At 40.8% G+C, this 27,500-nt stretch overlaps 3 protein-coding genes across 6 annotated transcripts in view; 2 read left to right on the top strand and 1 right to left on the bottom strand.

The window, feature by feature from the left end:
• Positions 1 to 27,500, bottom strand: part of LOC117734584 (septin-9-like) — a 75,141-nt gene that overhangs the window by 21,396 nt on the left and 26,245 nt on the right. For all 3 annotated transcript variants that reach the window (XM_034538735.1, XM_034538737.1, XM_034538736.1), the window contains one exon: positions 17,419 to 18,183. In XM_034538735.1, the coding sequence (XP_034394626.1) occupies positions 17,419 to 18,183 (765 nt within the window). The remainder of the gene's footprint in view (positions 1 to 17,418; positions 18,184 to 27,500) is intronic.
• LOC117734585 lies at positions 4,402 to 14,652 on the top strand. The gene is made up of 2 exons (XM_034538739.1): positions 4,402 to 4,861; positions 13,391 to 14,652. The coding sequence occupies exons 1-2, from the start codon at positions 4,540 to 4,542 to the stop codon at positions 13,672 to 13,674; spliced, it is 606 nt and encodes a 201-aa protein (XP_034394630.1). The 5' UTR covers positions 4,402 to 4,539; the 3' UTR covers positions 13,675 to 14,652.
• LOC117734586 lies at positions 6,835 to 9,457 on the top strand. 2 transcript variants are annotated; one of them, XM_034538741.1, is made up of 2 exons: positions 6,835 to 7,034; positions 7,469 to 9,457. In XM_034538741.1, the coding sequence occupies exon 2, from the start codon at positions 7,470 to 7,472 to the stop codon at positions 8,457 to 8,459; it is 990 nt and encodes a 329-aa protein (XP_034394632.1). In that variant the 5' UTR covers positions 6,835 to 7,034; position 7,469; the 3' UTR covers positions 8,460 to 9,457. The 2 variants fall into 2 exon arrangements, with proteins under 2 accessions (XP_034394632.1, XP_034394631.1); XM_034538740.1 differs by having other exon boundaries at positions 6,835 to 7,087.

Raw genomic sequence — 27,500 nt, 5'->3', positions numbered from 1 at the left:
AATCATTCGTTTGACCCGACATGCTTGGCATGCTGCTTTATTCAAGAGGAGCCGCCATGCTGGGGACAAGGCCATCACAAATACATGACAGCCAAGATGGTGTCATGTATTGGCAGGCAGAGTAGTGGGCTGCCTGGCTGACCCCTCACCGGGTTCCCTGCAGCTGTCAGAGGACTTTCAAAACCAACTTGATGGATACAAGTAGCATGAATCACTGGGTCCATTACATTAAATGCATCAGTGTATGCCAAGTATGAACATGTGAGCGCATTACAATTGTATCAAAGGGAACATTACATTAGATATCTTGTGTCCTGCAAGTTTGCTGTCATGACAATTATTGTAATAAATTTCTCTACAACAAACCATAACGTTCACTGAATTATTAGTATCTCTGGCATCTGTTGAGCATCATTAGTAAGGTATTGCTTGTATGATGCTGTCCATGTGAAATATGTGGGTAGTGACCACAGAGAAACTAAAATGTTTCCTTTGTGTGGATTTAACTCTTTCCCACAGGGAATACCAAAGCTTCCATACAGGATATCAAGTGTGTCACATGAAAAATAGAAGTACTTCCCCGGTTTATATGATTTATAGAAGACCAAAAAAAACCTGCTACAGCAGCCTTACAACGAACTGTGCCGCATGTACACAACCAAGACAGCTGATCTGCTGTTTGGTATGTTTTGAAATGTAAACTATAATGCCCTTTAAATGCAGCACTGCCACAAAGCTTTTTACTAGATCCAGGCTTGATACCTTCCAGGTGGGAGAGACCAACTACCTGTGTAACAGCATCTCCTGCTGGTTGCTGGGAGAGTTGCAGCAGTGCAGGCAGTGAACCGGGCTACTACATACTTTAGTTACGCCATTTTTAACTATGCCTCATTCTAAAAACTCAGGAGAGAAAAAAAAGATATATATATATATATATATATATATATATATATATATATATATGGCATTTAGTATTGGTCTAACATTGTTTTTTACTAAACGTATACATAATATTTAGTATTGGTCTAACATTAGGGCATTTAGTATTGGTCTAACATTGTTTTTTACTAAACGTATACATAATATTTAGTATTGGTCTAACATTAGGGCATTTAATATTGGTCTAACATTGTTTTTTACTGTTGAAAAAGGCAGCATGATGGCAAAGCGATCATTTCTGATGGACAACACCTCCCACCCCATGCAGGACACCCTGGCAGCTCTGCACAGCTCCTTCAGCCACCGGCTGATTCATCCCCGTAGTGTGAAGGAGAGGTACCACAAGTCCTACCTTCCTGCTGCTGTCAGGCTGCACAACAAGCTGAGCTCCAAGTAGACCACAAAACACTTAAATCTCTTTAATCACCCCAAACTGTGCAATATTAATACACGCTGGGAAATAACTTCTGCCTGTGTATATATAATGTTACTTACTTACTAGATTCTTACTGTTTACATCAGTTGTTTCTTTAACTATAATTGATTGTGTGCACTTTATCCCTATGCTGCTGTAATCCTGTACATTTCCCCACTGCGGGACTAATAAAGGATCTTATCTCACATTCTTTACCTCGAAGATTTCAATGAAATTTCATCATAATACAATACATTTTATATGTATAGCGTTTTAAATGATAAAAGCAGAAACAATAAAACCAACAACATACAATATAAATCAAAAACATACATAACTAGCATCACAATTGACGAAGAAAATTAAAAGCATCCTTTTTGGATAAAGAATTTGCCAAATTCATCAGTTTTGAGGCAGATATCCCCCTGAAATGCTAACAAAAATCTGACGATATTATACATGCCAATATTAAAAAAAGAAAAAACCATGAATGAAACAAGGAAGTAGTTAAACCATTACTTAACATCTTGTTTAGCCTGTTTAATTTACAGCGGAAACGTAACCTAGTTACACAAAAAACCGAGATCAGATACCGGCTGGCGGCAGACAGGTGAGCTTGATCATCTTCTGATGACTAGTTTTGTTTTTAGCTTTTGTTTATGTATCGCGGGACTACTCGACATGGCTGCTGAAGCATTTAACTCAAATCATCTTTATAAATGGCTCATATGAACTACATGTTTGCAAAGAATGAGGAACATGGATTCCTTCTAAGACTTTAACTCTTTCTGCTGAGCAGGAACAACAGAAACCAACAAAACCTGTTTCAATGTTCATCTGGCAATAGCACTAAAATGTATTCTTCGATGCTTCGCCCTCTCGGTTATGAATTGATGCAGAAAACTCAAATCAGAAAATTCAAACTCAACATTCTGAAACAATTCTGTAACACTGGGCTGTCCGTTGCTTACCGCTGCCCCTGAACGCAACGGACATAATCCACGTGCGTCTCGTTTAAGTTGTAAACTAGACTACTGTAACTCCTCCTTCAGGTCTACCTGCTAATGCCATTCGACCTCTGCAGCTCATCCAGAATGCAGCTGCTCAACTGGTCTTCAACCTCCCGAAATTTACCCACAATCCTCTGCTCCTCCGCGACCTTCACTGGTTACCGGTGGCTGCAGCATCCGCTTCAAAACATTGGTACTTGCGTACCGTGCTGGGAACAGATCGGGTCCAGTCTACATCCAGGACATGGTCTAACCTCACACCCAGGACATGGTCTAACCTCACACCCAGGACATGGTCTAACCTCACACCCAGGACATGGTCTAACCTCACACCCAGGACATGGTCTAACCTCACACCCAGGACATGGTCTAACCTCACATCAGGACATGGTCTAACCTCACACCCAGGACATGGTCTAACCTCACACCCAGGACATGGTCTAACCTCACACCCAGGACATGGTCTAACCTCACATCCAGGACATGGTCTAACCTCACACCCAGGACATGGTCTAACCTCACACCCAGGACATGGTCTAACCTCACACCCAGGACATGGTCTAACCTCACATCCAGGACATGGTCTAACCTCACACCCAGGACATGGTCTAACCTCACACCCAGGACATGGTCTAACCTCACACCCAGGACATGGTCTAACCTCACATCCAGGACATGGTCTAACCTCACACCCAGGACATGGTCTAACCTCACACCCAGGACATGGTCTAACCTCACACCCAGGACATGGTCTAACCTCACATCAGGACATGGTCTAACCTCACATCAGGACATGGTCTAACCTCACACCCAGGACATGGTCTAACCTCACACCCAGGACATGGTCTAACCTCACACCAGGACATGGTCTAACCTCACATCCAGGACATGGTCTCACTTCACATCCAGGACATGGTCTAACCTCACACCCAGGACATGGTCTAACCTCACACCCAGGACATGGTCTAACCTCACACCCAGGACATGGTCTAACCTCACATCCAGGACATGGTCTAACCTCACACCCAGGACATGGTCTAACCTCACACCCCAGCCCGTTCACTTCGCTCGGCTTCTGCCAATCAGCTTGTAGCTCCTTCACTTCGAGCTAAATCACGACTGTTTGCTGTGCTGGCTCCTCATTGGTGGAACGAGCTCCCCATTGACATCAGGACAGCAGAAAGTCTCTACATCTTCCGGTGCAAACTAAAAACACATCTCTTTCGACTATACCTTGAATAGGTAGCACTTAAATGCCGTAGTAGCACTTAAATGTCCCTTACCGATAGTACTTTGTAGTTTAACTTTATTGAAGAAATTGTACTTGCTTGATTCTTGTTGTTCTGAGTTTGGACTCATGGTTTAATGCACTTATTGTAAGTCACTTTGGATAAAAGCGTCAGCTAAATGACATGTAATGTAAATAATGTAATGTAATAACTAGCAGAGTTTTGGAGAGGGTCGCAGGGTATCTTAAGCAGCCGAATAAGGCTTTGATCTGCGGGTCGGATGGGAGTAACACGGTAAACACCGTGCTCTTTATGTATAGTTTGACCACGTATTCCAGAAAGCTGTATTTTTATATGAGAGCTGAATGCGCCTATAACCGGGGGATTTGTTTAAAGATAATTCTGTATCATTTATTAGTGAATAAGGGCGGCTTTCATATCAAATGATTCAGAGCATATTGAATTATGCATTTTTACTACGAGGATGCTGCTACAGACCCATTTTCATTTTGTTTACTGTTGGTTCTCTTTGCGCTTGTAAATGTAACCCTCCAGTTGACACAACTCTATTTATAATAATATTTAAATAATAAAAAAGGTAAATGTCAGTAAATTCATCTTTTTTTTAAACCATGACTCATTACAAATATGCTGCGTTTTAAAAATAGCAGATAAAAAGTCCTACAAAATAAATCACGTATATAAAAATGTTGATGCATCATGATGAATCGATAATCGTTTTATAAATCACAATTGTAGATGCGTAGATTCCCAATGTGAACTTACCCTTTAGGTGTTGAGCTATTGATCAACATAAAATATATTATGAAATAGATTAATTGATTTAGGAAAATGAATCAGAAAATGCATCGTCAGTTGCAAGTATGGTTTGAGAATGTACAAAATGGATTAATGCCAGCAATAACTTTTTAAATATCTATACAGGATGATGATGAAGACAGGAAGAGTCGTGAGCTGCTGTGTAGCTCTGTTCCTTGCCCTGACCTCAGTGTCGGCTGTACAGAAAGAGCTCGATTCAATCAACGATTTAAAGGAAATCAACTTTGGTCAATCTGTGCCCAAACACAGTCTTTTGCTGCTCTGGTTTGCCAACGCAGTGGACATCGACAGGAACAACATCATGAGGCTGACCTTTGACCCAGAGAGTAGAGCTTATGGCTCACATCATTATGGCAACTACGAGGGACTGTTGGACGACTTGTCTTGGGGAAATGTCGGATACCAGTACTACACACTTGGCAGTCTCAATCAAAAAAGTTCCATGCAACTTCCTCCTTATGTTGTCCGTCCCCCAACAACAGGGTATGAGGGCAATAACATGGACAGGATCATAATTCGTATAAGGAGGCCGAAAACAGGACAGCGAGTTCCTCAGATGATAGACCAAGTTTATATCACACAGCATCTTGAAAATCAGGGGGAATATGATCCGGATCATACCTACAGGATCACAACTGACCTCCTGAGACAGATCAGAGAGTTTTCTGTGGGGGAAGACCATCAGCAACTGCTGCGACTCAGCAACCGCTTTGGAAGTGATGCAGATGTGTTCCACATCATAAACACATGGGGTGGACTTACTGGCCTTGGACTGCTGTTGTTTATTGTGATCCAGGAAAGGTACCAACAAAACAGACCAGACTATACCTACACACCACCAAGCAGCTACACACCACCAAGCAGCTACACACCACCAAGCAGCTACACACCACCAAGCAGCTACCTAACGGAAAACTACTCACCATCAACCAACTCTACACCAGAAAACTACACACTACCAACCAACTCTACACCAGAAAACAACTACACACCACCAAGCAGCTACACACCACCAAGCAGCTACCTAACGGAAAACTACTCACCATCAACCAACTCCACACCAGAAAACAACTACACACCACCAACCAACTACACACCATCAAATAACTCCACACCAGAAAACTACACACTACCAACCAACTACACACCATCAAATAACTCCACACCAGAAAACTACACACTACCAACCAACTACACACCATCAAATAACTCCACACCAGAAAACTACACACTACCAACCAACTACACACCATCAAATAACTCCACACCAGAAAACTACACACTACCAACCAACTACCCACCACCAACCAACTACACACTACCAACCAACTACACACCATCAAATAACTACCTAACAGAAAACAACTACTCACCATCAAACAACTATGGAACAGGAAACATACAAAATAATGAGGGGGATGAAGCTATAATGATCTTAATTAATGTTGTATTGTTTTTAATTTGTTTAATTATATACTTTCTTAAATCATTGAGGATTTAGTAGACAATAAATGAGGATAGGTATGGACCAAACCAAGGTGTGACAATAGTTTTTTGAGGACAATTAGGACCCCCTAAGCCTACAAGATTCACCAATCAAATAGGAATAAAAGAAATCAGGCAGTACGACCCCTTAGTGCTGGTGAACAATGGCCAGGGGTTGTTCTGCTGTATGCTTGGTTTTGCCTCCTGAAGAATTGTAATAGTTTTATCTTGACTTGCACATGTATATAAATAATGTCTATGTTTAAATTATAATAGATAAGAAGGACATGATAATTATTAAGGGATATTATGAAGAATATCATGAAGAATGTATCAGGGTGATATTGGTCTTTCATGTGAATGCGGTAGACTGCAGAGAGATTGCTCTTAGCCTGTGGACCCTCAGACACGTGGCGCCGTCGTACGAGAACCATATAAGCTGTTCATTACTCTTTTATTATTAAATACTTTTTATTATACATCATTGGATTCTGGACTTTGTCTCCGCCAGAGTCGACCAAAGTTAACTGAACTTAACACTCCACTTTACTATATTGTCTTTTTTTGTAAATGGGGTTCAGTTAGAATAGAGATATATGCTTGTTATACAATGCTGGTGATGAAATGCCAAAGGTCACAGTCTTCAGGACCTTTGTAGCTCTGTCTACTAAAGTGCAGTCCTTTGATAAAAGCAAAACAATTATTGAAAAGAATTTGAACTGAGCAAAATGTCTTATTGTATATTATAATGCTTTGCTCTGGTTTGTCATTAAGCTTCAGGATTCATTCAGGCAACAATGCCATGCTCCAGCATGTGGAATCTAATAGTAATGATCACGAGTCACACTACAATAGTAACACACACACACACACACACACACACACACACACACTATTGCAATACAATAAAGGGAGGAGAACTTCTTGATTAGACTTCTTGTTACCACCAATAATGTTTGTTGAGCCAGTTTCATTTCCAGCGAAGCGGTAACCTACGAGATGTCCCGCCTACTCTCAAACACAGATCAGATCCCTGAAGGCAGCAAACAAAAGCAGATGATCTCTCTCATGTTCTGATTACCAGTTTTGTACACAGGGATCAGAAAACCAACGCAGGTGAGCCGTCTTTACCCTGGTTCTATTCCGCATGATTGGTGAAGCATTCACATGTAGGTGACCTCAATTCTTCTTTGTGAGCGTTTTCGAAAAGGGAATTTTGTAAATACACGGTAACTTAGGAAAATACTTGATTTGATTCATTCAAACTGCCGAAGTCTGACAATAATTTCAGATAAACTTACAAATGTATTTTGCACAGAATGAGAAATGTGTATTCCTTCCTCATACTGAGGAAGAGGAATGATAAACAAACAAAACCTGTTTATATGCTCATATGGCCACCGTTTTTTGTTTTGAGACACTATCTGTTAGTTAGGCCCTTGTGTAATATTCAATAGATCAATCAAATCATGAAAATACATTAGATGAATCTCTTCGTAGTACAGTATGGCTGAATAATGGGGAAAACAACTTTTTTAATATCTCTACAGGATGATGGGGATGTCAGGGATATTCACCATGTGCTGTGGAGCTCTGTTCCTTGCCCTCACCTCAGTGTCGGCTGTACAAAAGCTTCATTCAATTAATTCTTTGAAGAAAATCCACTATGGTCAATCTGTGCCCAAACACAGTCTCTTGCTGCTCTACTGGTTTGCCAAGATAGTGGAAATCGATGAGAACAACGTTATATGGATGACCTTTGACCCTAACAGAGAAGATTATGGCTCACATTATTATCACAACTCTGAGGGGGTGTTGGAAGAACTAGATGGGAATAATGCATACTACACTATTGGCAATCTACATCAAGAAACTTCCATGCAACTTCCATCTTATGTTTCTCGTCCCCGAACAGAGTATGTGGGACGTAACAGGGACAGGATCATAATTCGTGTCAGGCGGGTGCAGAATACACAACGGACAGATTTGCAGAGGATAGAGCATGTTTATATCACACAGCATTATGATATGTCTGAAAATCTGGGGACAGAATATGATCCATATCATACCTACAGGATCACTATTAACCTCATGAGACAGATCAGAGAGTTTTCTGTTGGAGAAAACCAACCGCAACTGTTGCAACTCAGCAACCGCTTTGGAAGCAACGCTGATGATACCCAGTTAAGGGACATCATAAACACATGGGGTCATACACTTGCTGGTCTTGGACTGCTGTTGTATATTGTGATACAAGAAAAGGACTCCTCTAACCAACACAACAGACAAGAAAAAAGACCAAAACATGTGGATGATGCTTCCAAGAGGAAGAGCAACGTTCAGAGAGATGTTCGCAATCAAGCTTATGTTCCATTAATGGATGCCGACGAGGACCTCGAAGCCAACAGGACGACTAATAGACAATCAGGCGTCACCTCTGTACCCCGGAACAGGAGCATGTTCTGTTGTATTGCCATATTTTGTTGCATCACAATCGTCTTGATTGTTGTAATAGGTCTGTCTATTTATTTGACAAGTTAAAACCTTTCAGTGCAACAGTTGCAATGAAAAGTGGAAAGAGTGCAAATAATAATAACGATACGGTGCAAATAAGTATAGGTGTTACAGCCCGTCTTTTCCCCTGCGCTCTAGCCTTCGTTTGTGTGTCAGAACTTTCAGGTAAATTGCATATGAAGAGACTCTCCCGGTTGATTGGTTCAGGAGTATAAAGTCTGGACCCAGATTTCCCTCAAGGCACAAGCACGCCACATACCTCTCAACACTGACTGTAAATTGTCTTTGTTGCAAATTAGTACACGGCACTAGTAAAACCCTTGGAAGAGGACCAGGTTAGTTTCAGGTTGTATAAAACTAAAATCACACACATCTTCGAACATTGACGTTGGAGAACACTAGGAAAAGGTGTTTTTCTTTACTTTTGGTTTAAGGATTAGAGTTGAGTTAAGTTTTTATTAGTTTTGGATTTGAAAGAAAATCAAAATGTTGGTCTCATTTGGTTATCTTAGTTTGTTTTATTTAACAACTGCATTCTTTTAACATGTTGCCCCTTTTATTAAGTCCAATCTAAAGAGCTTCTTTGCAAACTTCAAAACATTTCCTTAAACAAGCTGGGTCGAAGCAATAGCTAATCTAAGAGCAGAATGTTCATTATCAAGTCCAAGATATTCCTTTTAATGTCCTTTTATGTCCCGTGAGTCAGTTGGGAGCAGTCGAAATGTAATGATACAAAAAATGTTTGTTTGAATGTTGTGTGTTGAAGAAATAAATGTCTTGGAAATGGGGTCTAACTATTTTGCACCAGAATTTGGGTTAAAGGATGAAAATATCACCCATTAAGGATGGTAATACTGGATAAATCAGTATGAACTCTGAACATAAAACTGGTGTTTTATGATCAAGTGCTCCAAAACCATCACAGATGGGGATGTTTTGTCGCAGGTCATCCTTGACTCAACCCACAATTTCTGGCAAACTTACTGTGTACTGGCCAATCAAGGCAACATGCCAAATGTACCACATTTTTGGAGGCTGACATGAAATAGTACAAACAATAAAAATCAGAAGACCTGCCAATATTTCACTCCACTTTTGTTTTTGACAGACAGACACAAGTTAGGACACTACTGAAAACAGTCATTGTAACTATACCTTTAGAATACATATTGTACAGTGACCTTCAATGAAGTTTAGATCAAGGTTACAAGAAACATTTTCATAAAGAAAAGCAGCAAAACATACATAATCAGCCGATAAAACATGCATATGCTACAACTTGAAATTGATGCATGAATACTAGCTAATAATAGCCCAGGCACCCTCACCATGCAGCCTATAGGACACACTTAATGTCAAGCCTGGACCTGCACAGGCTACTATAAAACTATTGTTCGACATTGCACCCGCAATACTCGTTTAGCCAGTTTCATTTCCAGCGAAGCGGTAACCTAGAAGGTTTTACGTCTACTCTCAAACACGGATCACATACCTGAAGGCAGCAAATGAATGCAGGTGAGCTCTCTCATGTTCTGATTGCTAGTTTTGTTTAATTAGTTTTATATTCTTGAATACAGAAGATCCAAATCCAGAAAAACTGTATTATACAAGTTCCTGTCATCACAAGCAACAGCGTGGCGTTGTTACTCATGTCTTTTTTTTGGTGCTTTCTCCTCTTTGTGTTACTATTGATTGCTCCACCGCAAAACAAAGAAACGCTTTATTGAAACATTAAAAAGGGAATTTGGAACTAGAAAGACTAACTTTAGAGGATACTTGATTTAAATAAATCAGGGTGCTATAGCCTCACCAACATCAGATACACTTGCACAGAATGAGGACTATGGATTCCTTCGTAAAACTGGCTTGACTTGCTCGTCAGTATGAGCAGAAAGAACGATAAACAAATGTTCATATGGCCACCTGACTGATTAAATCATGGAAATAATAATTTGATGCAGCTGTAGTGAAAAATATATAGTATAGAATGAGAATTAACAGTATGGATGATTAATTAGGGGTCGGCTGTAGCTCATGGGGATGAGTGGTTGTCCCGTAACCACAAGGTACCCGGTTTGATTCCTGCACTCCAAGATGCATGTTGAAGTGTCCTTGAGCAAGACGCTGAACCCCCAGTTGCTCCCCGGGCGTTTCACTGCAGCCCACTGCTCCTTAATAACTAAGGATGGGTCAAATGCAGAGAAGAATTTACCCACAGGGATAAATAAAAGTGTATATTTCTTTCTCTAATAACGGCAATAACTTTTTAAATATCTATACAGGATGATGATGAAGACAGGAAGAGTCGTGAGCTGCTGTGTAGCTCTGTTCCTTGCCCTGACCTCAGTGTCGGCTGTAGAGAAAGAGCTCGATTCAATCAACGATTTAAAGGAAATCAACTTTGGTCAATCTGTGCCCAAACACAGTCTTTTGCTGCTCTGGTTTGCCAACGCAGTGGACATCGACAGGAACAACATCATGAGGCTGACCTTTGACCCAGAGAGTAGAGCTTATGGCTCACATCATTATGGCAACTACGAGGGACTGTTGGACGACTTGTCTTGGGGAAATGTCGGATACCAGTACTACACACTTGGCAGTCTCAATCAAGAAAGTTCCATGCAACTTCCTCCTTATGTTGTCCGTCCCCCAACAACAGGGTATGAGGGCAATAACATGGACAGGATCATAATTCGTATAAGGAGGCCGAACACAGGACAGCGAGTTACTCAGATGATAGACCAAGTTTATATCACACAGCATCTAAACAATCAGCGGGAATATGATCCGGATCATACCTACAGGATCACAACTGACCTCCTGAGACAGATCAGAGAGTTTTCTGTGGGGGAAGACCATCAGCAACTGCTGCGACTCAGCAACCGCTTTGGAAGTGATGCAGATGTGTTCCACATCATAAACACATGGGGTGGACTTACTGGCCTTGGACTGCTGTTGTTTATTGTGATCCAGGAAAGGTACCAACAAAACAGACTACAAAGCCACTACACACCACAACACAACTACACACCACAAAGCCACTACACACCACAAAACAACTACGGACATGCAAATAATGGAGAGTGTGATGCTTTGATGATTTTTTTACTTGTTTTAATGTTTGTTGTATGTTTGTTGTTATTCATATTTTTGCCCACATTTTTGAGGACTTAGATTACACAAAATGAGCGAGAACAATAGATAATGTCCTAACTAAGGTGCGATGGTAAAACTTTTTAAGAGCGACTAGGACCACAAAGCAAACAAGATTCAATCGATTTGGTAAAAAAAAAAAAGAATCAGGCAGTACTCGTGAACAATGGCCGGGGGTATTTCTTTTTGACGTTTGATTTTATTGTATGCTTTATTATCTTTTTTGTAAATGGTATTCAGTAAAGTAAAGTGATAAAATGCCAAATTCCTTCCTGTAACTGACACTGACACACCTTTCATTTATGGTTTTGTATTCATTAAACTATAATTAACAATAACACTGATGCGAGTGTTTTTGTTTTAAAACAATAAAGGAAGTAATCAAACTATTATTAGACTTCTTGTTACCACCAGTAATGTTCGTTTAGCCAGTTTCATTTCCAGCGAAGCGAAGATACCTGAAGGCAGCAAACAAAAGCAGGTGAGCTCTCTCATCTTCTGATTACTAGTTTTGTTTAATTAGTTTTATATTCTTGAATACAGAAGGTCAAAACACAAAACAGCTGTATTATGCAACTTGCTGTAACCACAAGCAACACTTGATTTTCCATTTTTATTACCAGGGAAACAGTAACCTAAAAAGTTGTTGAAGAGGAACTCCCACAAAAGCCCATGCTCAATCTCTAAACTTTGACTACAATCTGCGAGGGTTTAGGGCTTTCCCACTGTCAGATGGGCGAGTTTAATGCTCTAAAACCACCACATCATTGGTTCGAATCCATCTGGGGATTATTGTTGCACATCATCCTCGTCATTTAACCCACACTTTCTGGCAAACTGTGTAATGTCTAATGAAAGCAAAGAGACAAATTCACTTCAATTTAGTGATCAAGAGTTGAGACACAGAAACGGAGGGTAGGACCCTTAAGAAGACAGTCATGGGAAATACAAGATTACAAATAGAATACATATTTAATCGTAAACTCCAAATTAAGTTACAACAGCTTTTCTATAAATAAATCAATTAGCGAAACACTTACATATGTACTGTGATTTGAAATTGATCTGCGATAAGTGAATACTGCAAATAAGCCAGTAACTACTACAAATCTCCTGTGTGTCTCACTGTACATGCACAGGCTGATCCCCGTCCCCAAAAAATCATCTTTGATGACTCAGACTTTACAGAATAATTCCTCTAAAGGTTTCTACAGACTGGTAAATGCCAACACACTTAAAAAGGAGCACTACTCTTTATTAAATAAAAAAGGAAGTTTCTTAAAAAAAGTTATTTGATGAAACTTCCTTTGCAACGCTTGTTCTGTAAGTTTCATTTACAAGGAAACCGAAACTTAAAGAGCTGCACAGGCGCTCACAAAAACCCATCAGAAACCTAACGGCAGCAGGCTGAGCGCTCCCATTATTGGTAAACTGAAGCCATGTTCATTTTAATACCAAGTTTATTTGTACACAGTAGACTAACTTTACAGCAGTGAGGAGGACGTTGATGAGGTCCAGGAAGACAACATTTAGACCTGAAAGGATTCAGGGAAAAACACTAAAAAAAAAGTTGTGTTGGGGGGTGGTGATCATAGGGAATACACCTTTTTTATTCAACGTTCATGTTTTTGTTGTTAGAAGAAAGAATAAAGTTCTACTCACAAAATGTCAAAAATGTCATTTTTAAAAGTTGTATTATAAATGTTTGCATGCATGTCTGCTTATGACGAGGTACATACGGTTAAATTACCCCAACAGTTCCAGTTTAATGTCGGATACCAGTACTACACACTTGGCAGTCTCAAATCAAGAAAGTTCCATGCAACTTCCTCCTTATGTTGTCCGTCCCCCAACAACAGGGTATGAGGGCAATAACAGGGACAGGATCATAATTCGTATAAGGAGGCCGAAAACAGGACAGCGAGTTCCTCAGATGATAGACCAAGTTTATATCACACAGCATCTAAACAATCAGCGGGAATATGACCAGTATCATACCTACAGGATCACAACTGACCTCCTGAGACAGATCAGAGAGTTTTCTGTGGGACAAAACCAACAGCAACCGCTTTGGAAGCAACGCGGGTGATTCCTGGTTAAGGGACACCAGAAACACATGGGCTCCTAACCTTGCTGGCCTTGAACTGCTGTTATATATTGTGATGGAGGAAAGGTACTCCTCTAACCAACCCAACAACAGACAAAATCATTTGGATAATTGGGCTTTGATTCTTTTTTGTATCTTTATTGTTGCATGCATCATTATATTTGGGAACGTAAATCAAAAGTAAAGGGAAGTAATGAGAGTGCTTCTCAAGAGCGATGAGGATAACTAAGCTCTGTTGTTCTCTAGTGTTGTACACTTTGTTTGACGTTCTTATTTCTTATATTAGGGTGTACTATTTGTTGTAGTTGTAGTTGTAAATTCAGTTAGGACAGAATGACATGCTTGTGATAAAAGTGCAAAAGTCAGTAAGAAGTGTTGAGAGTTTTCAGTCCTACCAAGTTGTTCCACTTTATTTCAGACTTAGTGATCATCTTCCTCAACAAGCGATAAGGAGGTAACCTGTTGCTTGAGCTGAAACCCTGCAGACTTTAAACTCTGTGTCACTGTTTGAGACATCTGCTGTAAATAACAACATTTGGATGAATATTACCTGCCTTGAAAAATTACAAAAACATGACAACATTTTCATTTATCATAACAAGATGGAAGTGTTTCACCATGAAGATGGATATTTTGAAATGTGTAGCTCTATTTACAAAATGACAGTTTTGTAATAAAGAATGTTTTTGCTGTCATTAGTATTAAGTATTGGAACTAGAAAAAAACAGCTGATTGTACATTACAATGCTTCAGGCTTCTTTCATGCAACAATGTCCCGCTGTGATGTGCACATACGTATGTTCTTATAGTCACGCCCTGTTGATTCATCCCGTGCGATGGAGATGAAGAGAATGTAAAGTGAACGGTTCTCCATCTCTAGTCTGCTTTCACTGACGATACACAAAGGAGTGTATTTAATTTATGGTTTTGTATTCTTTCTATCGTGTTGGATATTGTTCATTAAACTTTAGTTAACAGCCAGACTGATGAGTGGTTTTATTTTAAAGTTCAAGGAAACTGGATAAACACAAGTTAGAGACTCAAAATCTTGAACTCAGGACTGTTTTTGTGTGTATGTTTCATGCAAAACACAAAGATTAACAATTTATCCACAAGCCATGTCCATTCCTTGTGACATGCACAAGCCCTTGTTTCTATCAAAGGGCCTTTATGTTTGTGTGAAAGAGATGAATACTGTTTAAATGTGGTGAAACCAGAATAGCATTCAGCAGGCCAGCACAAGACCCAGCAGATCATAAGATAATGAGTCATCGTGAAAAACTGTTGCAGACTCAGCTTTAAGAAAATAATATTAAAAAAATGTTCCTGTGTGTACACAGGATCAAATCCTGTTCAAGCACAACAAGACTTCATACAGCTGCTCATGATTAGCCAACAAATCAATGCAAAACTTTACAACAGCAGCCACATCCTTAATCCTCTGTGTGAGGATGAATCACTGAATACTTGTATGTGAGCAGAGACACAAACACACAGGTAGATCTGAAACGTCGCATGAGCCCTCTGGCAAAAGTCTAATTGGCCAAATGGGACACATAAAAACACACCGCCATCGTCCCACCAGAGACTGTGCTGATTCAAGCAGTAAAAGTAAACAGAAAAAAGACTGAAAGTATCCTCATTTTTCTCCTTTAAAAATGTTTAAAAAAAATAATGGGCCTGAATCCGTACTGTGTGCAGTTGTTGAGGAAATGGAAAGTAAATTGTAGTTTTGGAGTCATCAGTCATCAAAGCGGTGTGGTCTGCCAGCTTAGTTTTACTCCCAAATGACTGGAGGTTAAAGTGGGCTTCTCTCAATCTGTTTTCTCCCAGCAGACGGCCTTTACAGGAAAGCACACTCTTTCTTGCACGTTTTTTTTCTTCCCTTCTGCCCACTGAACCTCCTCTTTCTCACTTTCTCTCCAGCTCCTATCTGCTCATTGTTTCTTCTCAAGCAACGCCTCCCTCTTTCCACATGCACGGCTGAGCAGAAAGGTGGTAATCTGAGCCAAATGTGGCTGAAGTTGAGACTTAATCCTCTCACTTTTCCTTGTTTATTTTCCCTTCTACTGACACAAAGCCACATTTCAGATATTTAGCATGCATATTTGCTGACTGATTCACCAATACCTAAGAAACTATAGGAAAGAATTAGCCTCAGCCAAAGGCAGATATAAATGAAATCCCTTGCTGTCTGCAAAGGAAGTGCAGTGGATAGAGAGAGGAAGAGAGAGAGACACACGCAGCATAAAAGTGGAAATTGGAGGCTTTCTATTTTTATGTTGAATGTTTTATGACCTCCACATTTGGAATGTATCACCTCCCAGCCGCCCACGCCTGGATACTACTCAACCAGTGTGAGCAACCCATGAGCACAGCTGTCTCCAGCGCACACGCAGTTCTACTAACCAACGATTAAAACAAGACTTAGAGGCCTGCTAATGGTCCCTAGAGGCTGCAATCTATTACACTGATTAAATAAACATACTGACAATTTAGGTATTCGTAGAACTTTGCCAGTAATTCAGCTAGAACAACTTACAGAGTTTGTCCTGCAGGTGGCGCTAAAAGAAAGGTCCTAGGGAGAATTTAAATATTATAGTGCCACCGAGTTTGGTTCGATTTAGTGTTCATTTACATAATGTAAAAAATAGAAATAAGTATAATAGTTAAGTATAAGTTATTATGCTGCAAAAGTCAAGCAAACAATGATCAGACCAAATAAAATAAACACACAAAAGGCCAAAAAGATCAGTAGCTAACCAACTTCTTGTGTAGCTAGCATCTTAATGTTAACTGATTAATGCACCCACTGCATATTCCACACATAGAAAATGTAAACTACAAATGTCTATCTCTGGTAATCTGAATTCATAGTGATTTTAACCAGTGGCTGATTCAGTAGCTGGAGTGTTATTTCTTAGACGCAGCCCTGGGATTCTCATCACCACCCTGCATGACCTACATTCATAGTTGGTCTAGACTAGTCTTGCATAGCCAGACCCATCACCGCAGCCCTGTGTCAGCGCTATAGAAAAGGCCTGGCTCCACACATTATCACTCTGGTAAGGAGGGGAATGCTGGTATTTCTTTTTTTTTTTAAACCAATCACAATCTGGGTACAGGATGGACTTACGAAGCTCCTGCAAAATAGATAGCGGAGATAACAGAAAGAGAATGCCGGATGAAATGGGTATACTATTTAATTTAGTCCATTAAAAAGTGTGTGACAATGATCCCACAGTAATTCTCTGTACGTTCGCATCCGGAAGCGGTTCAAGGGGCTTTTGTACCGTCTTGATTTGACCCATTCATCATCATAACATGCCGCCGATTAGCGGTCTAAACATACAAATAAAGCTGAAATTCAGTCATTTCTTTGTGAGCTTTTTGACACAGATTTGAATGGAACTGGATCTCCCCACATGGGTCCAGATGATGTCCTGTTGATTCAGGATGACACGAACGAGCTACCCATCAGTCTGTATAATTTCATGTTAACTTCCCTTGATTCATTACCAGACCAGAACTCATATGCACAGATGTGTAATTTCTTTTCTCTTGGTCCCGACCAAAATAAACGGAACTACAGGTGTGAAATCGGAATGTATGGGTGCTCATGGTAAACAAGCTAAATGCATCCTTCAACAGAAAGCTTACCCTTAGCAGCTATTTCACACACACAAGAGTTAGTTTAGAAAACGTGCTGAATGAGCACGTACTCACTTTCTGTTGGTCGGGCTTTGGGTGGCTCTGTGACCGGTGATTGCATCCTCTCCACCCTTGGCTCACTCAGGGAAGGCAGGGGGGCACTAGGTGCAGGAGGCGGGTGGTTGTTGTTGTTGTTGTTCTCCACTGCACTGCTTGGCACCAGACCGTCCAGCTGCCTGAAGACAGGCATCTCTGGCCTCATTGAGGCCCCCTCAACCGGGCTGATGATCGGGGACGGGGGCTCTGCTCGTCTCTGAGGGGGCTCAGGGATCCTTGAGATTGGGGCTGAGGACAGCTGGGCATCCATCCTCTTGGGAGGGGCAGGGGGCTCATGTGGCCGTGTCACGCTGAGCTCTACCCGCCTGTTTGTGGAGCTAGAGCTAGAGCTGGAGGTGGAGGAGCTGTCCAGTGGAGTACTCCGATTGCTCAAACTGACCTCAGGGCGCTTCAGACCAAAGCGGGCAATGCCAGCACTGGTTGAGTTGTCAATCTGCTTAGAGGAAACCTCAATGGACATTTCTGTGCGACGGGATGCGTCAGGGTTACGACCCCCTGATAACTCAACGCGCCTCATGCCGGTCTTTGGGGAGCGTGGATTGGAGGACTCGGAGGGGGAGGATCTGGAAGAGGAGTAGTCAGAGTTGCGGGAGGTCAGGTCGTAGCTCCGCTGGCTGGATGTGGAGGAGCTGGATGAGCGGAGGGGGTTGGTGTTCCGACGAGTCAGGGGGGAAGAGTGTGTGGATGAATCTGTCTCCTCCACCTCAAAAGAACGCTTCAGCGCTGGAAAACATAGAACATGCGTGGTTAGACAAGAAACAGAAGGACCTCTTAGTCCATATGGATGCTGGTGCTGGCTTGAGTTGCAGCACCAGCATCCATATGATATTTTACTGTCGTCATTATTAATGCATTTTACAATTATTGTGCAAAAAAACAACAACAAAAAACAATGAAGAAGTTAAGAAACACAGGTGCAGCATGCACCAGATGTGCATTTATTTGATCAGAGGAGGAAGGGAATAAAAACATCTGCTGGATTTAACAAAAGCCAAAATCAATATGTTGACTTATTTGTTGTGTGGAAGCAAATATAAAATGTAACTGAAGATGCCAAGCAGTGTGTGCGCCACGTAATGAACACATGAAAACAGTAATGGTCGCTCCGGCCTCACGTCACTACAACGAGCCGCACGTGGTGGCGAGTGAGGGGAAAACGGCGTTTCTGTCGCTTCACACTGTTGCAGCCAATAAATGGCCCCAAAATTAACTCGACTGAACATTGGCAATCTTACCAGTTTTGACACGCTTCACGTAGCTCGATAGCATGGCGCTTGTGCAGAATATTCCTCTAATTTAGCCAAGAAGGTTTTTAACAATGATGTCAGGTACAAACAGAACGAAAAGAAGGTGTTTTGATCCTCGGACTAAAGTTGATGTAAGTGCGCGGACACCTCGCACACCTGTTGATATCTCGACTATCAAATTGACCACGCCCCCTCGCGAGCGCTCGAGTGTCTTTATGAATTTGGAACCAACCAAACATCATTTCTGACTTTTGTTCTGGTGATTTTGAGACAGCGTATTTGTTTGGTTTAACTACTGTAAAACAAATACATATACATGATGAGGGTTTGATGCAAATGTATAGAACACAAAAGCATATTCAGTTTTTGTAGGTTGTATTTTTACTTTTCTGTACTATTTGGCTTTATGTGTGATTGGTACACATTAAATTAGTCCTGCTTTGAGGACTACTGTTGACAATAAAACAAAAAAAGACATTTAAAACAGATTTTTTTAAATAATGATATTGCTTTTAAGTGATAGCACCAACACATTTCTTTCATAGTAGTGTCTGTAAAATCACACCAAACATTTTGTCAAAACTATTCCCACCAGCCCCAACTCCCTCCATATCAATTTAAGGTGCCAATATTCCACCAACAGCCTTTTGTTTTAATGGTTATTGAGGTTTGATAAAAGCTTTTTTCTCGGGCAACAATACGCTCCATGTCAGATGTGAGGTTGACACCAGGGTCACCACAGCTCCGCCCGGAGTACTGAGCAGCTACAAACCCTGGAGCAACACAGCCTCGGTCCCAGATAAACATCGGAGCCTGCGCAGGCGTCTGGTCTGCTTCAAGGCTGACGGGCCCAACACCAGCATGGGACAAGACCCTCCTCTTGGAACTTACTGTTTTCATATCCTGAGCATGTTTTAGCAGGTTTATACGTCTGATATCAGACGGGCTACTGAGAGGCAGCCATCTGATGGCTGAAAGCATCCACAGTGTGCAGACACTGGCTTTAACAGCATACTGTGTAATCAATAACATGTATTGCACTTTGTCCTTTTGTGTAATGTGTCCTCAAATGTCTTTTGTTGATTTGCCTCAGTAGGTCTTCCCAAATACAGAATACCGTAAACAATAAATTCCTGTGTGTTAACTGTATGTGGCAATTTTGGCACTTTTTTATTACACCACTGAGGGACGGGGGGGGGGGGGGGGGGGGGGGGGGGGGGGGGGGATAGAAAGAAAATGTTACTTAGATTCAAACTTTCAGTTTGCTTCTCCACCATCACAGATGTATCCGTCTCTGAAACTAAGCTCTTTGTGTTGCTCAGATGAAATAATATAATTTAATTTGAGAACACTGGCCTTGAAACTTTCCTGGAAGACAGGGTTGTCCTTGTCTCTGTTCTTCTTTAAAGAAAAAAAGACAGTCACAATGAAATGATATGTACAATTCACTGAATGCAGTGGTAAAGGCCTACAACATGGATAGGAATGTCTTGCCAATAAAAACAGGAAATGAACCACAAATGGTGCATCTAATTTACTGGAGCCATTTCTCCATCCAGCCTTTAACGAACATGACATGCACTGTTCATGATGTGTGATGCTCAGCTTTTAAGGGCAAAAAGCTTGAGCAGTGAAATATAATATAATATGCAAAAGCATATTCAGTGCCACGGACCACTTCAATTTGTGTTTGACTATGATTTTGATATAATGACCTCTTTGCCTGGAATTGTGCTAACTGTGTGGTGTGTGTGCCTCGTCTGTGGTGACAGAAGAGCCGGCACAGTGAAGCCCTCACAGACACAGTGGAGACAGAGGCCCTGTCAGTTTCCATCTCTCTCTCCCTGTACACTGTAAAAAAGGATTTGAACAATAAGTCATGATAATGTATTTTTGTCATTTACTTCAACTTATCATGATAAGTTATACAATTACAACTCAATTGTATAAGTTGTCGGTAGTTCAACTCAGGTTTTTAAGCCAGTTCAATAAATTGTAAATTTCAGGAAGTCAATTGAACTTAATACTGTGAGTTATAATGATGGTTATGTCCAACAGTCAAAAACAAGTGCCAATAACTGCCGTTCCTCAAACGGCCACTTGAGAATTTAAAAGCGATTCAATTTCCATTAGACCCCCATGTTAAATAGTCAAATTCTACCCAGAAATACAAATGCATACAGCCTACTCTAAAAAACAGTTTTATTCTCTTTAGCTAATTTGCCTCTTCTGTTCATGGGTGACTTTGTGTACAACTAATCCATTTACATTGTATTGAGGCTTATCCTGCATAACTTTAATAGGCGTTCACAACAAACGCGTTGCGAATATTCGCAACGCGTTTGTTGTGAACGCCTATTAAAGTTATGCATAATCGACCGTACCAGGTCGCAAACTGCGAGCTGCCTGTCAGCTCAGCTGCATCACTAACCAATGGAAAACCAGACGGCGAACTAACCTAAACCACGCGGCGGATCATTACGTTTTTGACAGCCGGATCACAAACGTGACCTCGACACTACCACGCAGTACGTAGGTTCAGCGAACCAAGTGGCGGATGAATATCGTTAGCTAGCGAGACGATGTACGTGAGTCGACCCTGGACATGCGGCGCGACAGCTCGGAAAGAGAAAGCCCCAGTGAGGTGAGTGACTCCATCAGCAATATCATTCAACCCAATAAGTAAATGTAAAGAAAGTACCTGCTTTAATTGGACCCGGAAACGACAGAAAGGTTGATTAACAATAGTTTCAATCGATTATAATATTTCAGAGGACATTTAGAAAAATGTAATTTAAAGCTAACGTAATGTTTTTAGCCAGCTTCTCAATGTAACTTAGCTTAGCAGCAGGACTGTCTCCAGGACAGTTCGCTACGGCCAGTTTATGGACTACTTGTGGTGTGGCTAAAATATCAGTAGCTAATATAAGTACATTTAAAACCTAATTAAATTAAATTAATATTTTAATCTTTTTGGATTTGTGCTGGCAGGCTAATGCTTTTGTCAAAACATGCCTCGAAAACGGGACCTCGTTATCTAGCCAGTTAGCTAGCTAGCTTAAGTTAAGGTTTGCACTAACTTACTTATTTGAAGGTAATTAGCTCGCTAGTAGCTTTGGCAAGCTAGCTGTGTTCGCGCCACTTTCGCGTGCTCATGAATTGACGTCATGAATTCCAGTCTTGAAGCTCCGCCTCCTTCAACAATGCTGACGCTAAAATATTAGATTTGAATTATTTAAAAAGCATTAGTAGATATTCTAGGCCTAAAATATAGTGCAGCAATATAAGATACTAATAAAATATATAACATGTTACTAAAATGAAGTTAATAAGAATAAATTAAAATGCTAAATATACAATGTAACAATGTCTGCTGAATGTCTTTTGGTAAAACCAGAGGATCTTAATGACTATATGCCGCTTGTGTCATATCTAGTTCAGGGGCGCATGTTGATCTCTCCCAGGACATTCTTGCTGGATTAAAACCTGCTGTAAGTATATCTTTCTTCATACATGTCTTGTTACATTATTTAATATTTCTACTTACTGGATGTACTTACTAACAGTACATTTCATCTCCTTTTCAGGTAAAAGTGTTTCACAATGCTCCTGCGAGTCATTATATCTGAAAATGATATCAGACGCTTTTCTATTGAAAACATCCCCCCAAGCGTTAAGGAGCTGTGCCAGGTGCTGCAAACAAACCTTGGTCTGAGAGGTGGATTCATATTACAATTTGAGGATCCTGAGTTCAACCATCAGTTGTGCAACCTGACGGACATTAAAGATCTTCCTTTGGAGCGGGCAACATTAAAAGTGTTGTTCACAGCTGATGAGCCTATCTCGGATCCTACATTGGACACATGCAGTCTACCATCTCTCAGTAGTGGGGATTCTTTTGAATGGCCTGACCCCTTCCCGATTCCACAGTTCTCGCATGACGTGGAACTCCAATTGAAAGAAGCAAATTGTCGGTATGCCAATGATGGAACTGTGATGGTGATTGTTAAAGGTTTGAAGACTGATATCCTTGACACACTAGCAGACAGAATGTCAAAAATTAGTGCGTATCCTGAGAGGCATCACTATGAGTGTGTAGCCAAAGCACTCGTGGAGAAGCATCCCAGTCTGAAGGAACCGGGGCCTGGAAAGGGATGGTACTCCTGGTTTCACAGTCTCAAATTCAAGCTTGGAAACTACCGGCAAAAGTTAAGTGCTGCAGGATGTCCTGAGGTTGTTATCAACAAAAGAAAAGGAGGAGATTCAAAGGGGAAACGTATGAAGAAGTCAAAGAAGGGCGAGGTCAACTACTGTCCAGATCCACCAGAAGGACAGAGTCATGAAAACATAGAGGAAAAGCGAAAGCTGATGGTGGTGGAAATGCTAAAAAAAGACCCTGATCACCAGTTGGTGGAACACCTGATGACGACTACGTTTTCCCAGCGCCGAAAAGAAATAATTGGAGATCAGCCACTTGTTGCAGAGGTCCTTTCCAGATGGCCAGCGCTGTTCCTTGAGAGACAGGTAGGCAGTCATACTGTGTAAACTGTCTGTCCTATTTAGAAATGTTGTTTGACTAGTATTTACTACCTGTTTGCATCTCCTCAGATAAGGGCAGAATTCAAAAGAGTAGTCACCACAGACCTTCTGGAGTCATTCCTCAACGGACTTGATGACCTGGTCCCAAAACTCCTGGAAGTCTACAAAGCTGCAACCAAGTCTGGAAAGAAGCAGACACTCAAAGACATGTTGAACTGCCTTGAGAAAAATGTAAGGGGTTGCTGTTTGTTTGTAAATTGATGCACTATTTGTTTTTGTGCTACAAAATGTTCTACCTGCATATTTCTCGGTCTTGTAGGACACAAATGAAAGGAGGAGGACTGCTGCTTTGCTTGGTCTAGCACACTATATATCCGAAGATCCATCAGACGTCATCAGGATGTGTGATGTAAGACAATATAAAATGTCCTTAATGCAAAACTGTGATTACATGTATACGTTTTTGTGTTGTCAGATATTATGTAGACCCGATGATGTATTGAGGAATCAGATTATTTTCTTCTGTGTAGTACTTTAGTACCGGATATTTGCAGACTTTTCTTGTGTCGTATTTACCTCTAAGATGTAGTGGAGTAACATCAAATGCTCAAGTACAGTATAAGTACCTCAACATTATACTTAAATAGAGTACTTGAGTAATACATTAGTTAGTTACTTTCCCTTGTAGAGCATATGTACTTAAAGATGTAAAAGGTCAAACACTATTTCTGCTTTTCTAGGCTCATGGTGAGACTCTGGATGCAGCCATGAAGGGGATGACAGTTGGCCTTCTGATAGGCTATGAAAGTGGGGAACAAGATCCATTTCCACGCACGATTTTCAATGTTGCAGTTGTGGTCGAGGAGACAATTGTGCTCCATGACTTAAAAGATGTGCCATGTGCTTTTGCCATGCTTATGGGAATTGTATATAGTTTAAATCTTGAGTATCCCCAAGGCATGAAATATACCTTTGAGTTTCTCCAGCGAGTGCTGATGAAGATACAACCAGACCAAGCCTCTGCCAAAGTAAATGGACTGAGGAACAAAGTTCTCAGCTACAACTTATAAAAAAAAAGAACTCATTAGCTAGATCCTGTCAGTTGTTCCTGTTGTATTTAATGTTCTTTGTGAATAGTTCTGTTTAAACACATTGTGGAAGTTGCATTAATGTAAAAATAATTTGTTAAGATGCAAACAATGTTTTGTAAAAAAAAGGACTCATCCTGTCAGTTGTTCCTGTTGTATTTAATGTTCTTTGTGAATAATTCTGTTTAACCACATTGTGGAAGTTGTTTTAATGTCAAATAAATTTGTTTTGATGCAAACACAAGACATGGTGTTTCTTATAACTATAAATTGTCATTTGAAACGATGCATACTTTTAGGTAATATTAACTAGGAAAGTTATGTCAAAACGTCCTTCTAACTTAAATAACAGAGTTGAAATCATTAGTTGGATAAGTGAACAGAATGCATGATAATAAGTTAAATATCTTTTTAACTTGCATTGTTAAGTTGACACTACTTATTTGGACAAGTGAACAGAATGCATGATAATAAGTTATATATCTTTTGAACTTGCATTGTTAAGTTGAATAAACATGTACTATACAGTCATGTGAACTTACATAGAGCAATCCAAAGCTAAAGTCAACTAAAAATCATAAGTTGTATCAAATTGTAAATCCAATTTGACTCTACTTGAAAGTTTAAGGCAGCAATTGAACTTATGTTTTTAAGTTGAACCACATTGATTGTTATTACAGTGTATGTGTGTGTGTGTGTGTGTGTGTGTGTGTGTGTTTAAACACAGCTGTAGTGTAAATCAAACACAGCCCAGGCGGCCATGGTCGAAGTCAAACTCTCTGCCTCTGTTGACGTCATAGGGATCTATCCCATCCTGGGATCTGTGTGTGTGTGTGTGTGTGTTTGTGTATGAATGAAAGTAGATGGGAAGGTCATACATTAATATTTCTCTCTCCGTTACTTGCCTTCAAAAAAATAAAATAGCTGTACAAATGTGTGTTTGTTATCAAGGTTAAAACCATTTGATGTCTCCAAGCTGCTGTATGCTGTATGCTGCTCTTGAGGCGATAGCAGTGATCGCAGCCATTCCAACCAAGCTGAGATAATACTAATGAGCACCAATGTGAACCAAATGTCAACATCAGCCCTCTCTCTCTCTCTGTGGCTCTGTCTGCTAGCTCCCCCTACCTCTCTTGCCCTCTCATATAAGCTGGCATTGAAACCTCATTAATCTCGGACTGCATTCTCAGCGATACACTGTAAACTTTCTTGCGGACTGAACTGCCAAATAAGGAAGACATTGCAACCAAGCATAATGTTTTTCAACTAACACGCATTGAAACATGATGAAACTGCCAAACAAACCATGATGATGCTGTTCTCCAGTGTAGCATGTACTGGATGAGCTCCACATGCACATTCTCTCTGCCCCTCTGAGCATGACAGATGAGCTGGACGGGTCAACGAGATGCACTGCCTTTTGTCTTCAGTTGTGCGGGGAAACTGAGTATTGTTACAGTAAAGGACGGAATTATGTCAAACTGCAAACTAAACTCACTGTACTATCACAAGCAGCCATCATACAACATACTCTGGTATACTGGGCAAATCAGACCCCGTTTTGACACTATTTCATGATTGTTTTTCAGCAATAGTCTCATTGTCATAACTCTAGGCATTTCATTGTTCAACATTAAAGCTAGCTTTAAATTTAAAAATGAGGGATTCCCAGGAAATGAGGCATGCATGTAATACAGAGTTACTGTTAGTAATCTTGATTCCATTCCCTCGCCCACCACTATGTCAGAGATCTATTAAGTTACTGCTAATGCAAATGCAACATTTCCTACTGCTGCTGCCTCACATTAAAAACATTTAACTGGCAAAAAACAGGATGACTTTAAATTGTGAAGCGGTCACGAGGAAGCGTAATTCATTTGTCAGAGAGGGTTCTGCTGACTGACCATTTCGGGGGCAATATTTGTGAGTAATGGAAAAAGAAGCAACACTTGAGGACAATAAGCTGCAGATGTCAGGCTGCACACCTCCAACACAAGCTCTCCTTCTGATCAAATAGCTGTTCAATGGGTGATGTGTAATGTAGCCAGTTTGACATGTTGAGCACTCACACTCTCTGTAAAAATGTTCTGTAGTTTACGACAGTAGCCTAAAAAGCCTCTTCATGTCAAATTGTGCTTTGCAGCACTGGAATAACATCATACAGCCCTTAAATATAGTTGTAAAGCCCAACTTTCTTTCCTGGAAGTGTCTGCCACAGTTGTCAAAGGTACTTTGCCTTTTTTTAAAGTTTACTTTCCATTCCCGACAGAAAGAAAAACCCTGTTCTACTCAATGTACAAAAGAAAACCTTTCAACGCGGGCTATTTGTTTTTAGCCGTAGCATGGAGCCTGTTGTTAACTCTGGGGTCTTGCCAGGGGTTGGCATCAGTGCAGATCTCACTCTGCATGTCCAACAGTGAGAAAAACAGCAAGCAGTAGCTTGAAATCCCAACAAAGACCTACAGTGTTCACTTTACTTCAGAGTGACCCTTGGTTCTTCCCAGCAGCTCTGATGCTGTTGGCTTCACGAGCAGGAAACCTGTCCGAGCTGGTGAGGATAGAGCGTCTATGCTATGTTAATGCTGATAAGGATGGTGACTCCTGAGGACGGCTATCATCAGCCTCTGTCCGGAGACACTTCCTCCCTCTAACACATGTCTCTGAGGCTGAACCCAAACGTTCACAGTTAATGGTCTGTTCTTTGGCAAACATAAATATTTACACCAAAGCTTCTGAAAGTTCCGGAAAGAAATCCCAAACCACAGCTAAGTGGCAGTTCTCATTTTGAAAGGCTTTTGAAATCCCACTATGATCTGTCTCAGTCACCATAAAGAGATTATTGTCCAAGAGTGGGTCCTCTAATTTAGAAGAGATTGTTAAAAGGGTCCTGTGTATGATTCAAGAGCAATTAGTGAAAGCAGCAACCTGCAATGACACGTTTTTCAGGGTTAAATGTTCCATGTGGCCTCTTTATAAATGATAAAAGCCCTGTGCTCAGATCCACGCCTCCACTGCCTACCCCGACATTCTCCCCAACCACAGAAATCAACTCCTGTGAAATTTCCTTTCACTGGATCAGTGAATGCCCTTAACATGCGTAGAGAGACAGAGAGGAAGACAGGAACATAAATGAAAGTAAAGAGACTGGCAGCGTTTGGCTTCCATT

Source organism: Cyclopterus lumpus, chromosome 8 (genome assembly GCF_009769545.1).
Source record: "Cyclopterus lumpus isolate fCycLum1 chromosome 8, fCycLum1.pri, whole genome shotgun sequence".
Lineage (NCBI taxonomy): Eukaryota > Metazoa > Chordata > Actinopteri > Perciformes > Cyclopteridae > Cyclopterus > Cyclopterus lumpus.
This window is presented reverse-complemented; position numbering and strand designations above follow the sequence as displayed.

Bases quoted from the DNA above. Each gene is read 5' to 3' on its own strand.
- LOC117734585 (XM_034538739.1), top strand. From the start codon at position 4,540: ATGATGATGAAGACAGGAAGAGTCGTGAGCTGCTGTGTAGCTCTGTTC. The intron at 4,862-13,390 runs ATCAAAAAAGTT...TGGCAGTCTCAA, and splicing joins CTACACACTTGGCAGTCTCA to ATCAAGAAAGTTCCATGCAA.